The sequence below is a fragment of the Danio rerio genome, chromosome 7, assembly GCF_049306965.1.
Source record: "Danio rerio strain Tuebingen ecotype United States chromosome 7, GRCz12tu, whole genome shotgun sequence".
NCBI classification, from domain to species: domain Eukaryota; kingdom Metazoa; phylum Chordata; class Actinopteri; order Cypriniformes; family Danionidae; genus Danio; species Danio rerio.
Genome location: NC_133182.1, coordinates 79,389,010 through 79,404,414, shown reverse-complemented (window position 1 = coordinate 79,404,414; position 15,405 = coordinate 79,389,010). Strand labels below are relative to the sequence as shown.

At 42.6% G+C, this 15,405-nt stretch overlaps 1 protein-coding gene across 4 annotated transcripts in view; it reads right to left on the bottom strand.

The window, feature by feature from the left end:
- arhgef40 (Rho guanine nucleotide exchange factor (GEF) 40) overlaps positions 1-15,405 on the bottom strand; it is a 91,227-nt gene that overhangs the window by 33,066 nt on the left and 42,756 nt on the right. For all 4 annotated transcript variants that reach the window (XR_012382913.1, XR_012382912.1, XM_001919569.9 and 1 more), the window contains 11 exons: positions 10,377-10,662; positions 8,256-9,510; positions 7,904-8,130; positions 7,669-7,818; positions 7,480-7,594; positions 7,139-7,232; positions 6,955-7,041; positions 4,648-4,764; positions 3,464-3,562; positions 2,844-2,995; positions 2,601-2,739 (listed from right to left, as the gene is read on the bottom strand). Coding sequence is in view for 2 of the 4 variants with exons in the window: in XM_001919569.9 (XP_001919604.4) it covers positions 2,601-2,739; positions 2,844-2,995; positions 3,464-3,562; positions 4,648-4,764; positions 6,955-7,041; positions 7,139-7,232; positions 7,480-7,594; positions 7,669-7,818; positions 7,904-8,130; positions 8,256-9,510; positions 10,377-10,662 (2,721 nt within the window). In the remaining 2 variants the exon portion in view is untranslated. The remainder of the gene's footprint in view (positions 1-2,600; positions 2,740-2,843; positions 2,996-3,463; positions 3,563-4,647; positions 4,765-6,954; positions 7,042-7,138; positions 7,233-7,479; positions 7,595-7,668; positions 7,819-7,903; positions 8,131-8,255; positions 9,511-10,376; positions 10,663-15,405) is intronic.

Sequence of the window (15,405 nt, the reverse complement as noted above, 5' to 3'; positions counted from 1 at the left end):
TGACTTGAACTGTTCTGCATGCATTGCTAAAATTAAAACATTTCATCTGAGTAATTCACTGCATGTCATATTCCTTATGAAAAAAGCACTTCTTAAATATAAGTACTGCTGTTTTATAGACCACATGACACACACACCGCCTATACGGTCAGCATGGTTATCCTGGAGGCTTAAAAGCACAACACAATGATTCAGTAAAGGTGATTGTGACAACAGGAATGCTCCTATTATTATAATGCACAAAGGTTTGCACATGACTGTTTGTTTCTGCGGATCAGCACTGGCTCATTGTCTGTGTCTCGAATGCTCCCTTTACACTCCGCACAGTCAACACTGCCCTGTTTAGTGTGTGTATGAGTAACTTTCAGTAAATACAGAAGTGGTCCCCAGTATTTCCAATGGAGTTTCTGCGCTCGCCTGCTGCTCCTGACAGCTTATCATCTAATGTATATGCCTGAACATCTAAATAAACGCTGTAGTTAACTAATTGTCTTTATTTACATTACAACATCGATGCTTTAAAAATAACCATATGAAATTGAAAATAGCCACATTAACTGTTCAACAGATCCTTATCGGTAGGGAAAAAACACCCACTGTGCATATGGCCCTTTGTTTATAGCTTAGTTTCTCCTATCACTAGTTATTTGTGGATCAAATCCTAATATATCCTAGATAGCAGAATTCAATCGTCTCAAATCCGGCCCACAATCCGCATGAAATGATGGCTCTAGGGCGGTCCGCTCCTGTTTGCCAGATTTAAGCCATAGCAATATCAACTATCAGCCAGAATTCAACCCAACGAACCAGAACTGACACTATTCTGGGCCACAGTCTGCTTTTATTCTGGCCCAGATCCGGCCCACACCAGACACTTACATCCGGCCCACATACTACATGGAATAATTGCTCTAGGGCGGTCCGCTCCTGTTTGTCAGATCTAAGCCATAGCAATATCACCTATCAGCCAGAATTCAACAAAAAATAAACAAGAACTGACCCTACTCTGGGCCACAGTTTGCTTTTATTCTGGCTCATATCTGGCCTACACCAGACAATTACATCTGGACCACATACAGCATGGAATTATGGGACTTGAGCAGTCCGCTCCTGTTTGTCAGATCCGGGCCACAATTAAGCCATAGCAATATCACATATCAGCCAGAATTCAACCCAATGAAAAAGGAACTGACCCTATTCTGGGCCACAGTTTGCTTTTATTCTGGCCCAGATCCGGCCCACACCAGACACTTACATCTGGCCCACATGCCGAATGGAATGATGGCACTTGGGCGGTCCGCTCCTGTTTGTCAGATCTGGGCAACAATTAAGCCAAAGCAATATCACATCAGCCAGAATTCAACCAAAAGAACCAGAACTGACCCTATTCTGGGCCACAGTTTGCTTTTTTTCTGGCCCAGATCCGGCCCACACCAGACACTTACATCCGGCCCACATACTGTATGGAATGATGAGACTTGGGCGGTCCGCACCTGTTTGTCAGATCTGGGCCACAATCAAATGAACCAGAACTGACCCTACTCAGGGCCACAGTTTGCTTTTATTCTGGCCCAGATCCGGCCCACACCAGACACTTACATCCAGCCCACATACTGTATGGAATGATGGGACTTGGGCGGTCCGCACCTGTTTGTCAGATCTGGGCCACAATTAAGCCAAAGCAATATCACATATCAGCCAGAATTCAACCCAATGAACCAGAACTGACCCTATTCTGGGCCACAGTTTGCTTTTTTTCTGGCCCAGATCCGGCCCACACTAGACACTTACATCTCCGCTCCTGTTTGCCAAATCTGGGCCACAAATTAGCTATTACTACCCATATCTGCCATGTCCAAGAGCTATGTTTGACCCCTATAATTATCAGATGATCACTGTACTTGATCTTTACCAAAAGTGACCTATTATGTTTTAGGATAACAGTACCATACTTGCCACATATTACCTCAGCTGCTTTGAGCTCACACCATCTTTAGCCAGAGATGCTTGCCATATCTCATCTGGGCCACTATATGCTTACAGCCACATTAGCCACAGCTTACTATGCTGAATATTTGCCAGAAGTGGTCCACATAAGTATTAAAATAACTGGGCCACATCTGCCATATTTTCTCTGGCCCACTTTAGGCTCAAATCCACATTAGCCAGAGCTGACTGTGCCGAATATTAGCCAAAAGTGGCCCACATATGTCTAAAGACTGGACCACATTTCCTCCTACACATGTGAGCCACTATGGGTTTAGATCCAGATCAGCCTTAAATGGCTAGGCCACATTTTTGCCTAGTGTGGCCCACATTTGTCCAACTGTGGGCCAAATTTGCCACATTAGGCTATCATTCAGATTACACTTTGCCTTAAATGGCCCATATACAAAGTTGAATCTTTGGCTTGCTTTTGCATTTGTACAGGTGGGCCACTTCAGGGTCACATTCATTTTGTCTGGGCAGAAGGAAGACCACCAGTGCCGCATATCTGCCAAAAGTGGCCCACATTTGTATGCTATCTGGCACGTCTACAGGTTCAGTTCAAACTCTGGTCCGCATAATTCCCGATTCAGATCTCGCTGCTCTCTCTTTACCTTGTCCAGTTTATCCACGAGTGCAGCCAATCTCCCGAGTGCTTCCAGGTCTCGACTCCTCTGATTGGACGAACGCACCAGTCTGTGAAGAGCATCGTCCACACTGTCATAAAGGTCAGAGGTCACCGCAAAGGCAGCCCTTCAAAACAATAACACAAAGATACAGTCATGCATGCATACTGACATTTCCTGTTTATTATATCAATTATCTGCAACATCTACCAATAGAGCATTGGTTCATACTTGCAGTCTGGTGACTTCTGCGCCAATCCTGACGTCCCATTGGCCAGACCAGCCAGCCAAGCCCCGCCCCTCTGCTGCAGCTCAGTCAGCCGTTGGTCAGTGAGGATGCCTGTCATTAACTGCCTGTGCTTGTCCACGCTCAGGGGAACAGTCTGAAAGTGGAAATAATCAGGCTCTTAAAGGGACAGTTCACTCAAAAATGAAAGTTTACTCGCTATTTACATGGATTAAAGTGGAATAAAATCTTCAGACTAATTCTTCTTTAATCAACACTTTATTTAAATATGAGACCAATTTACAGAAGAGATGTTTTCAACCACTTTAATATTGTCCTGTGTGTCTTTTATAAGCTACTGTTACACAAGTATTTCAGCATGATTTTTTTTTTAAATCTACAAAAATATAGAATATTTCATGCGTGAGTCAAAAACCTACACCCAACACCTTTAGCCTTTTCTCAAAGCCTTCTTCTATCGGTTATTTTCACAATTTATGATGGCATAACAGTCAAAAATGGGACAAATGAGATCACGTAGGGGCCAACTTCTGGACTTCATCACCATCTAAACCTCTCCTTTCTACAGGCCTGTGACAGCAGATGAAATCGAACGCTGCTTTACCTTAATACAGTCTGGTAGTGGTTCTGTTTCCATAGACTGTAGTGCATCTCCCAGCAGGGTGAGGGCGCTCTCACAGCGCTCGGTCAGCTGCTCCAGACTCTGCAGATCAGGGGGAAGAACAGGATAATCTGCTGCACATGTGGCGCAGGCCTGTGGTACTTTTTAAAACGCTTAAATGTAAGTTTATTGGTGCTTTTTATGGGTATAACTTAATGCTAAACGTAAAACAGTGTGTTGTTGTGGCAAAGATTTTAAATATGCTTAATTAAGTGCTAAGTTTACACACATGGAGAAAACCATTGCATTACTATTATTATTGTTATCATTATTTTTAGCAGTAGTAGTAGTAGTAGGAGTAATCCTATATTCCTATATGTGTAATCCTATATTTGACAGGCTTGCTAATGTTAGCTGTAGCTAGTTTCTCCAGGATGCCTCATACCAGGATGATACAATGTGCACTAAAGGGAACAAGTCACTTTATTTGTCAAGTATGTAAGGCATTCAACGTTTGTTTGATACTCTAAGTAAGCTACAACCCTAGTAGCAAAGAATTCTGGCCCAGATTTGGCATAAAGCTGGCACAGCAGGCATTCATCCGGCACTGGCATACAGCATGTGGGCCAAACATGGCCCGAGTTTGGCAGAGGTGGCACCGTCTTTAAGGCGGCACACAAGATTTGGGCCAGATGAAAAACGTAGTATTTGGCCCAGATTTAAACATTTGATAAGTGGGCCATGTGAGTTTGGCCAGTCTTGACCCACATTTAAAATACAATAAATCATTTTTGAGTAAAGAAAAAAAATTCTACCAATCAGGTCACTTTGAGAAAAAGCGTGCCCATAGTGTGCCTAAAGCGCATCACTCCATGGGTTTATCAATTTCATTGCCATCGTGACACACCAACCTATCTGGCCCAGTTCTGGCCCAGTTATGAGTTATTAACTTGGCTGAGACTTGGCCCAGATATGGTCTGTGTTTGGCCCTTGTCTGGAAGCCAGATCTGGTCCAGTCATGTACCGTAATTCACTGCGGCATGTGGGCCAAGCAAAACCTGATTGTGTGGGCCAGAGCTGGGCCAGAGAAATTTTGCTATGTGGGAAGCTTTCAGAAAAGGATATAATGCTGACCATGCAAAACAAACGCCTGTATACACGGGATGAGTTGCCAAGTCACTTCTTACCAGTCTGAAAGTGAGCCAGTCATCGTGTGAGTGGTTAAAATCTCCACCCATTTCCCTGGGCAAATGCTGCTTGTCCACAAACTGCTGAAGGATACCTGTACCTCGCACTGTATGCATCTGAGAGAGAGAGAGAGAGAGAGAGTGAGTACAAGCACTAATGAGTTTTATTACCTACTCAAATGCCTGAGCATCAGACTGAATATTAATTGTCCTGCGGGAGCTGAATGAAATCCCCTGGGGAAAAATACTACCAACACTTCTGCCGTAACTCAGTGAGTGCGTTTGTGACATAAATAACACAATAGCATGTTTGAGGTGTCTGCATTGCATTATACATCTATGATTTGGATAAACGAGACCTTTTTTTTTTTAAAAGCAAATCTAATTTCGAGATAAAATGCATTGATAATTCTATGCATTATGCTAGTTTTGCATGCTGGGAATAGATGGGATGCTAGTTGGTAGATGCTAGAAAAGGGAAAATAGCGCTAGTGAGCAAAAATGTTCCTACTACAGGGAGATGAAAAAGACTGCATTAAATGTCAAAGTAAAGGCTAACCTGGTCAAGTGAATTTCCTCAGCGCGAATGAGGTTGCACGAATGACGCGATTCTAGCAGAGCGTTTTGTGTGACTGACGCACTTAACACACGTGCATTAAGCGCGTCAGTCGCGCGAAATGTGTGTTGAGTGCGTCAGTGGCGTAAAATGCTCTACTCCAGTGGTTCTCAAACTGTGGTACGTGTACCAATAGTGGTACGCAGGCTTCCTTCTAGTGGTACGCAGAGATATCAAATGTGTCATATGTATATGCTCCATATATTCCAAAATTTATCAAAAATGATTTATATATAAATATGACATATAATAATATTTATTATATAACATGTAGCCTATACTTCTGATGTCCAGGCAACATTTCTAGGTGTTCATGAATTGGCTAATATATTTTAATACTTTACATTTCAGTATAGCACTTTTCTTTTTACTTTTTACGAACATTAATCTACCATTTTTAACTTTTTAAAAGCACTATTTAATTTTAAATGTTGACATTTTAGTTAGTTAGTTTGTTTGTTTTTTTACATATAAGCACAGTACACTACAGTGTTAACGTTCAGACTATTTATAATCTTTAAAATGGCTAACAATAATACATATTCTTAACAATAGGAATTAATCTGCCAAGTTTTAAAACTGTGCATAGCTGTAGCTGCTTTACTGGGCGTACTACGCCACTGTATTTTAATATTGCTCATTATGGTGGTACTTGGAGAGACAAATTTTTTTCTGAGGTGGTACTTGATGAAAAAAATTTGAGAACCACTGCTCTACTCTATGCCGCCTTCATTTACGTAAATTGCGTCATTCGCGCCACTTCATTCGCGCTTATCACGCTGCAGGATGTCTATTCGCGCCTTTGCATTGACTCAACATGTAAATCACTTTCGTTTGACGCTTCTTTTGCGTCGCGTCTGGTGCGAATTGCTCGAGTTAAAATATTTGAACTTCAGCGGACATTCGCGCCACGTTAACCAATCAGAAGCCTTCTCTTGTAGGGGCATGCTTATGACGAAGTGTCTGTTGTTGGTGTCCAGGGGAAAATCCTCCTGCCCACACCGACAACACTTGATCAAACTGGGCTCGGCTCAGTCGGAAGCACCGCTGAAAGCCTCCATCATCCAGGTTAGGTTTCTGAAGGAGTTTATGAACTCACAAAGCTGGGTGCACCTCATGAAGCGCTTCCGCGTCTATTGTGAAGCGGATTTAACCCGCGAATTAAGCGGATTTGACGCGCGAACGAAGTGAGTAAACTCAAAATATTCACGAGTCTATTTACGCATGAATAGTGCGATTTATCTGCGCGTACCGTGTCTGGTGTGAACTCAGCATTAGCATTGGCCATTATGCTTTTTAGGCTAATTGTTCCCCCTGGTTACCTTTGGCTATATCAAATCAGTCTTACTTACAAACAAGATGATAACGCTGGTCCACTAGTATAACACTATAGCCACTCAAACCACCATAAACTAATGCAGGACTAACTTAGAATTATGTTAATACTACAATATTCATTGCAGTTGAGCAGATTTTAAATAACTCAGCACGACTGGGCTCGATGCCAGTCCTTCTTGATAAATGGCATCTTTTTACAACTGCCCCTTTATTGCTTTTTTCCTTATAGGGAGTTTAGGTACCAGTGCCTGCTTCTTTTCCTTAAGTGACCGAGCAGAAAAGGTTATCAAAAAGCTCTTTTTGTGTTAGCCCAAATTGATTTATAAACATTAACTCTGTATTCACACATGTACCTCTATTCCCTCCAGATACGGTTGGGTCGATTCGTCTGATTCCTCAGTTAGGATAAGAACTGAGTCGAGCCCTGTTGCTGCCTGTTCCTGTTTCAGGCAAACAAACAAACAGACAATGCTAATACAAAATCAATGCAACACACCGAATGCACCGCAAACATAGCTTCAGCGCAGAGAGACTCACCTTGAAGAGCTTCAGTGCAGAAAGGCAGAGTTCAGACGGGGCAGATTTCCTGCTGTCCACTATCACAGTCAGACCTTTCTCTTTGACCATAGGTCTGTCATTTCAAAATAAGCCCAGCAGAGAACAGATATTAGCCAAGCACAGTAAAAGGTCATGAGATAGTGCCCTCCGGTCTAAAATTCAACGAAACACACAGGGGTTGACCCAGAACACAGACAAACCCTGGCCGACTCTAACTTTGGCTCACTCTGCATCAATGTTTTTCTCCCCAAAGAAACCAATGTATGTTATAATGCAGTATCAGGTGTCATTGTGGTATCTGTCATGTGGGTTGAACAGACCTGGTGATGGTGTAATAGCAGGACAACACTTTGATCATTTCATTTGTGGTCCAGCCATCCTCCGGAAGGTGACTTTCGGTGACTACCAACGCTCGCCCCAGTCGGTCCATAGTACCTATGAGAGAAATAACTTGTTAAATGGAGGAAATAATTAGCAATTATTAAAAGCAAGAACAAAAGAGCAAGTACCTGTTAAGATTAGCTTTCCCGACTGAAGAAGATTTAAATCTAAGTCTTTAAGATGAGTAGGGGGGGATGTGGACTCCACGTGAGCGGCAAACTGAGATAATCCCACCTCGTTTTGGGAATGGTCAGGGGAGGATGTGCATGATTGGCTTTCTGTAATGCATGCTGGATGTTAAACAGATTTCATCACTCAATGAGAAGCCTATGATGGGTATTAATTGTGTGGATCAGAACATACCTCCATCTTTGGCTTTTGACTTTGCATCTGTCTTATCATCAGAGGATGCTTCACAGCCTGTAGAGTTTGTGGATAGCTGAGGAGCCTCCTCTGATTGGCTAGAATGGCTGATTGGTTGGGTGGCTTTGGTTTGGTTCTTTGAGATGATTTGGTCACCTTTGCCTTTTTGCTGGACACGACCATTGGATTTGGCCTTCCCTTTACCTCCTTTGGCTTTCCTTTTCCTTCTGTAGTAAAGCAAATGTATGCTTTTTAGTTATTCAGAAGATTATACAGACAGTACTAAAACTAAAATATTACAAGCACTACTAGTATTTCATACTTGCAACTATAAATATCTACATGGCCATACCTGGGAGCTCTGAATCCACCTGTTTTTACTTCTTTTCCTCTGGGACAAACTGAGTTCTCGGACTTTCCAACCTGCTTTTCTCCTATGGCGCCCACAGTACCTGACGGTGGCAGATTTATATCCATTTTCTCCTCACCGGTAGTGTCTGAATGTTTGTTTCTCCTTTTTGCACAGTCTGATGAACCAAGTGCATTGCTTGGGGAAGAATCTTGGAGGGACCTTGTCCTCGTCCTAGACGGTTCAGCCAATTCCTTGTTAGTGTCTTCTGTTTTCCCATCAGCAGACAATGGGATAGCTCCATCATCTAAAGCATTGGACTGATTTTCAGATGTTGCAATGTCCTCTTTAATGTCTAAAGTGCTGGCCAATATTTTATCATCACAACCACAGTGTGAACTTTGACTGCGGTCCTGTTGTCCATCTCCAAGACTGTTTGCATCACTAGCATCTGTTGAACATCGCCTGCTGGAAATTTTCTTTCTTTGACACTCCTCCCAGTGCAATGTACCCCCAGTCCCATCTCTTTCTTTTCCTACCCCTGGCTTTCTCTCTTTGGCCGGATTGTCCATACAATCAGATCTACATTCCAAACCCACTGGGTCTCTAGCACCTTCATCAGCATGTAAGATTGAAGGGGAATACGACCTCCTTTGGCGACCCAAATCAATGACACGAGGCAAAGGTCGTGAGGTAGCCAAGTCACTACAGGAAACTACACCATCCTTACCATTGTTGTTGCTATCCCTTCGTACCAGACTTCCGCCCCTAGCACCAGATTCAGTCCTTCCATACCCTCTCCCCTTCCCCTTTCGTAGTCGTATTGCTTTACCCCTTCTACACAGAGGTAAAGTTTTAGTCTTACATATCCCATGCATTTCCAAGTAGCGCTGTTTGGGATCAGCACCACCATCTGGACCTCCTCTGGGCTCTAGCAGCTCTACATAATCTCCAGCACCATCAGCTACGAGGTGGCCGTCACTGCTTCTGCGCAGGCATTCTAAAGCGGCCTCAATATCTGCCTCGTTCCCATCTGGAGGCAAGTCATCCTCTTCATCCCAGGACCAGGAATCACGTTGTGCTGAAGAGCCACCCCAACCAAGGCCCAGACCCCCTGAGGACAGGTCAGTTGGGTCAGGCTTGTCTTGAAGAAGATCAGATGGATTGTGCAGGAGTTTGGGATAGACCACCTCTTCCCATGGAATTCGGACAACTCCGTCACTTGTACTCACAAGACAGGTGTCCAAACATCCTCCACCTACAAGGTAAGAAAGTTTGAGAAGAATCGAGAAAGGGAGTGCTTTGTTTCACCAAGGCGATTTCAGTGGTGGTTCAGACCCAGAGCTTAGTTTTTAAACAGCAGGAGCACTGGATGTGAACCAGATCAATTCATTCTGAACCAGATACATTCATTCTTATGTAGCACCAACACATTGCTGGGCTAGAACTACAGTTTGAACTGCTTGCATCTTTGACTGAGGTTGGGGCTTCTGTGACCAAAAAGAAGAGCTTATGTTGTATTGAGCAACAATTATGAAATATCAGTGGAACATAATGCTGAGCCCATTATCGGTCCTCATTTTTGTCTCTTCAAATTAAGATGCACCACATTAACACATTATATCACTCATAATCTTGGTCTATACACATAACAGCATGCTGCACAACCACATTATCACTCACAATCTGTCTACACAAACTACGGTGCAATGCATTAACACATGGGATTCGGTGTGTTTGGATCATGAACAATAAGTTCACCAAGTTATTAACATTAACAGCAATAAATCATTGTTGACGTCTATGTATTTGGTACTTCCACATGTGTGCTGCTGAGAAAAAAATTGATGTAAGCAATCATGTCAGACCTGGCTCCATTGTGACTCTCAAGCAGGTGGAAAAGCAGATCAGTTCTTAAAAGATTCACCAGACAAATACTCAGAACCAGCAATACCACTGGCTCCGAACGAGCACCTGATTCATGCATGTGGAATACAAGCATGAGTAGAACTCCAAAAAGCTAAAACATTCCAAAATATGTCGACCCCTAATAACACTACCACTCAATACAATTACATAGCTCCCCTTACTCCTATTTACCGAAGCCTTGGGTATTTGTCTTACCTTCTCTCTTGCAGCCACGCTCTTTGTTGATGCAGTGCAGCCACTCCGAGGTGAACACCAATGGATGCTGTGATTCTGGTACTAAGACCTCCTGTACATTTCGTCCACCAGGTGCAAGGCACTTAAGAGCAAGTCGAGGACAGCGGGTCGAGAAGGGGACCACCTGAAGGTAGAAGTCAGTACTACGCAGGAGTCTCCAGTCCAAGGTGGAGAGCTGTACTACTACCTTCTCCCCCAAACATAGTGGCCAACCAGAGTGCAAGAAGAGACAGCCTAGATACTGAGACTGAGATAAAGACAGAAAGGTTTTCTTACCAAGGTATTATTTGTAGCTTTGTTCTATTTTTTTTTCTTTTATTGGTGGCAGTTTACTAATCTTCAATAAGCATAGTCCAGACTCCAACAAGTGTCCTGAAGAGTTTACCTGCAACTCCGATTGAATACACATTAGCCACCAGCTAATTAAGGTCTTACTAGAAAGTGTGTTTGTGTAGGTGTGCTTACGCAAGTTGGAGCTAAAATATCTAGGACAGTGGCTCTCCGGAGTCGAGTGTGGACACCCCTACATTAGATTTGACTAGTATTTAGGCTAGTATTATTGTCTTTTTTGTGCTATCACAATTAAAAACTAGATATTAAAGTTTGAGGACAAACTTTATGGTGGCTTGAAAAGCCGAATCTGAAAGTTTGAAGTGGTTTTAAAGTGTAAATAGAATGTTAGTATGATTTTAGCTTGAGTTAACATATTACTAGCATGAATTAGCATGTTAGTAGCATGATTCTTACATGAATTAGCATGTTGTTAGCATGATTCTAGCATGAATTAGCATGTTACTAGCATGATTCTAGCATGAATTAGCATGTTGTAAGCGTGATTCTAGCATGAATTAGCATGTTACTAGCATGATTCTAGCATGAATTAGCATGCTACTAGGATAATTCTAGCATGAATTAGCATGTTAGTAGCATGATTCTTACATGAATTAGCATGTTGTTAGCATGATTCTAGCATGAATTAGCATGTTACTAGCATGATTCTAGCATGAATTAGCATGTTGTTTGCATACATCTAGCATAAATTAGCATGTTACTAGCATGATTCTAGCATGAATTAGCATGTTGTTAGCATGATTCTAGCATGAATTAGCATTTTACTAGGCGGTTGCTAGGGTGTTTTAAGTGGTTGCTAGGTGGTTGCTAAGGTGGTGCAAGGCAGTTGCTAAGGTGGTCTGACTATTTGCTTGGTGGTTGCTAGGGTGTTGCTAGACGGTTGCTAGGGTGTTTTGAGGGGTTGCTAGGTGGTTGCTAAGGTGGTGCTAGGCAGTTGCTAAGGTGTTCTGACTAGTTGCTAAGTGGTTACTAAGGTGTTGCAAGGTGGTCGCTAGGGTATTCTGAGTGGTTGCTAGGTGGTTGCTAAGGTGTTGCTAGGCGGTTGCTAGGGTGTTTTGAGTGGTTGCTAAGGTGTTGCTAGGTGGTTGCTAAGGTGTCCTAAGTGGTTGCTAGGTGGTTGCTAGGGTATTCTGAGTGGTTGCTAAGGCGTTGCTAGGTGGTTGCTAGGGTGTTGCTAGGCGGTTGCTAGGGTGTTCTGAGTGGTTGCTAGGTGGTTGCTAAGGTGTTGCTAGGTGGTTGCTAAGGTGTCCTGAGTGGTTGCTAGGTGGTTGCTAAGGTGTTGCTAGGCGGTTGCTAGGGTGTTCTGAGTGGTTGCTAGGTGGTTGCTAAGGTGTCCTGAGTGGTTGCTAGGTGGTTGCTAAGGTGTTGCTAGGTGGTTGCTAAGGTGTTGCTAGGCGGTTGCTAGGGTGTCCTAAGTGGTTGCTAGGTGGTTGCTAAGGTGTTGCTAGGCGGTTGCTAGGGTGTTCTGAGTGGTTGCTAAGGTGTTGCTAGGTGGTTGCTAAGGTGTCCTAAGTGGTTGCTAGATGGTTGCTAGGGTGTTCTGAGTGGTTGCTAAGGCGTTGCTAGGTGGTTGCTAGGGTGTCCTGAGTGGTTGCTAGGTGGTTGCTAAGGTGTTGCTAGGTGGTTGCTAGGGTGTCCTGAGTGGTTGCTAGGTGGTTGCTAAGGCGTTGCTAGGCAGTTGCTAGGGTGTTCTGAGTGGTTGCTAGGTGGTTGCTAAGGTGTTGCTAGGTGGTTGCTAAGGTGTCCCAAGTGGTTGCTAGGTGGTTGCTAAGGTGTTGCTAGGTGGTTGCTAAGGTATTCTGAGTGGTTGCTAAGCGGTTGCTAGGGTGTCCTGAGTGGTCGCTAGGCCCTTACTAAGGCATTACTAGGCCGTTGCTAGGTGGTTGCTAGGCGGTTGCTAGGGTAATTTGGGTGGTTGCTAGGCAGTTGCTAGGGTACCCTGGTTGGTTACTAGGCAAGCCTCACATACATGCTTGATAAAACATTTATACTTAGTAAGCATTTCTAGCAAGTTACAGTACTTGGCTAGTCAATATTAGCATGTAGCTAGTCACTGCTAGCATGTGTAGCATATAGGAAGTTTCGTTTGCTAGCATGAGTCAAACGAGCCAATCTCCAAGTCTCTACGATGTTCTGATGCTGAGATATAGCTGTTGATGAATGGTTGCTAGGGTACTCTGTTTTGTTGCTATGGGCGAGGTTACAGAGTTAACTTGAATGTGGTTGGTTGTCTTAGTCTAATGAACCAACCCCCGTGTCTCTATGACACTGCTATGCAAAGATATGCATCTTGGCCTATTTTAATGGAAGTCTATGGAATCAATTTGGGGGCGTGGCTTGTGAGCTTTATTATCATATTGAGATGCTCATTGGTTGTCTGAGTCAGATGAGCCATCCCCCAAGTCAATAGGACACTGCTATGCAAAGATATGCATGTAAGCATTTGATAGCACAGCTAATTACATTCTATAGGACAGTTGCTAGGGTGCAGTATGTGGTAGTTAGGGGTGTGGCTAGAAAGTTAAAAGGCCATCAGTGATTGGCTGCTGGCTAGACTGAGTTAAATGAGCTCAGCCATTAGTCTCTATGACAGTCTGATGCAGAGTTATGAGGTCACAAAGTTTGATCCCATGTTAAGTCAATGAGAGTCTTTTGTAATGGAAGTCTACGGGACAGTTGCTAGGGTGCAGTATGTGGTAGTTAGGGGTGTGGCTAGAAAGTTAAAAGGCCATCAGTGATTGGCTGCTGGCTAGACTGAGTTAATTGAGCTCAGCCATTAGTCTGTATGACAGTCTGATGCAGAGTTATGAGCTCACAAAGTTTGATCCCATGTTAAGTCAATGAGAGTCTTTTGAATGGAAGTCTACGGGACAGTTGCTAGGGTGCCATAAGTGGTTGCTAGGGAGTGGCTAGTAAGTCTAAAGGTCATCAGTGATTGGCTGCTGACTAGACTGAGTTGAATGAGGCCTGACTCTAGTCTGTAGGACAGTCTGATGCAGAGTTATGAGCTCACAAAGGTTGACTCAATGTTAAGTCAATGGCAGTCTTTTACAATGGAAGTCTATGGGACAGTTGCTAGGGTGCCAAAAGTGGTTGCTAGGGAGTGGCTAGTAAGTTTAAAGGTCATCAGTTATTGGCTGCTGGCTAGACTGAGTTAAATGAGCCCAGTTAGAAGTCTGTAGGAACGTCTGATGCAGAGTTATGAGGTCACAAAGTTTGACCCAATGTTAAGTCAATGGGAATTTTGGGAATTTTCCGGGTCGTTTTTCGGAAAACCGAAAGTCGGATCAGTCGGAAAAGATATAGCAACCCGAGTCAGACCAGTTTGAAGGTTTGACGAAAGTTTGAGGTATGAAGCTTGAAAGGGTTAGGAGGAGATAGACTTTAAAATTAGTCTCAGAAGAAAGAAGAAGAAGAATAATAACTAGATTCTTAAAGTTTGAGAACAAACTTTGAGGCTGGCTTGTGAAAGCCTGACGGTAATAGTTTATTTAAACAGTTTTAAAAAGTATGAAAAGATAGATAGATAGATAGATAGATAGATAGATAGATAGATAGATAGATGGATAGATGGATAGATAGATAGATAGATAGATAGATAGATAGATAGATAGATGTTGTTAGCATGATTCTAGCATGAATTAGCATAATGTTAGCACGATTCTAGCATGAATTAGCATGTTGTTAGCATGATTCTAGCATGAATTAGCATGTTGTTAGCATGATTCTAGCATGATTTAGCATGTTATTAGCATGATTCTAGCATGATTTAGCATGTTATTAGCACGATTCTAGCATGAATTAGCATGTTACTAGCATGATTCTAGCATGAATTAGCATGTTACTAGAATGATTCTAGCATGAATTAGCATGTTACTAGCATGATTCTAGTATGAATTAGCATGTTACTAGCACGATTCTAGCATGAATTAGCATGTTACTAGCATGATTCTAGCATGAATTAGCATGTACCTAGCTTGATTTTATCAAGAATTAGCATGTTACTAGCATGATTTTAGCATGAATTAGCACGATTCTAGCATGAATTAGCATGTTGTTAGCATGATTCTAGCAAGAATTAGCATGTTACTAGCATGATTCTAGCATGAATTAGCATGTTGTTAGCATGATTCTAGCATGAATTAGTATGTTACTAGCATGATTCTAGCATGAATTAGCATGTTACTAGCATGATTCTAGCATGAATTAGCATGTTGTTAGCATGATTCTAGAATGAATTAGCATTTGACTAGCATGATTCTAGCATGAATTAGCATGTGACTAGCATGATTCTAGCTTAAATTAGCATGTTGTTAGCATGATTCTAGCATGAATTAGCATGTTCCTAGCATAATTCTAGCATGAATTAGCATGTTGTTAGCATGATTGTAACATGAATTAGCATGCTACTAGCATGATTCTAGCACGAATTAGCATGTTGTTAGCATGATTCTAACATGATTTAGCATGTAACTAGCATGATTCTAGCATGAATTAGCATGTTTCTAGCATGAATTAGCATGTGACTAGCATGATTCTAGCATGAATTAGCATGTAACTAGCATGATTCTAGCATGAATTAGCATGTTGTTAGCATGATGGATGGATAGATAGATAGATAGATAGATAGATAGATAGA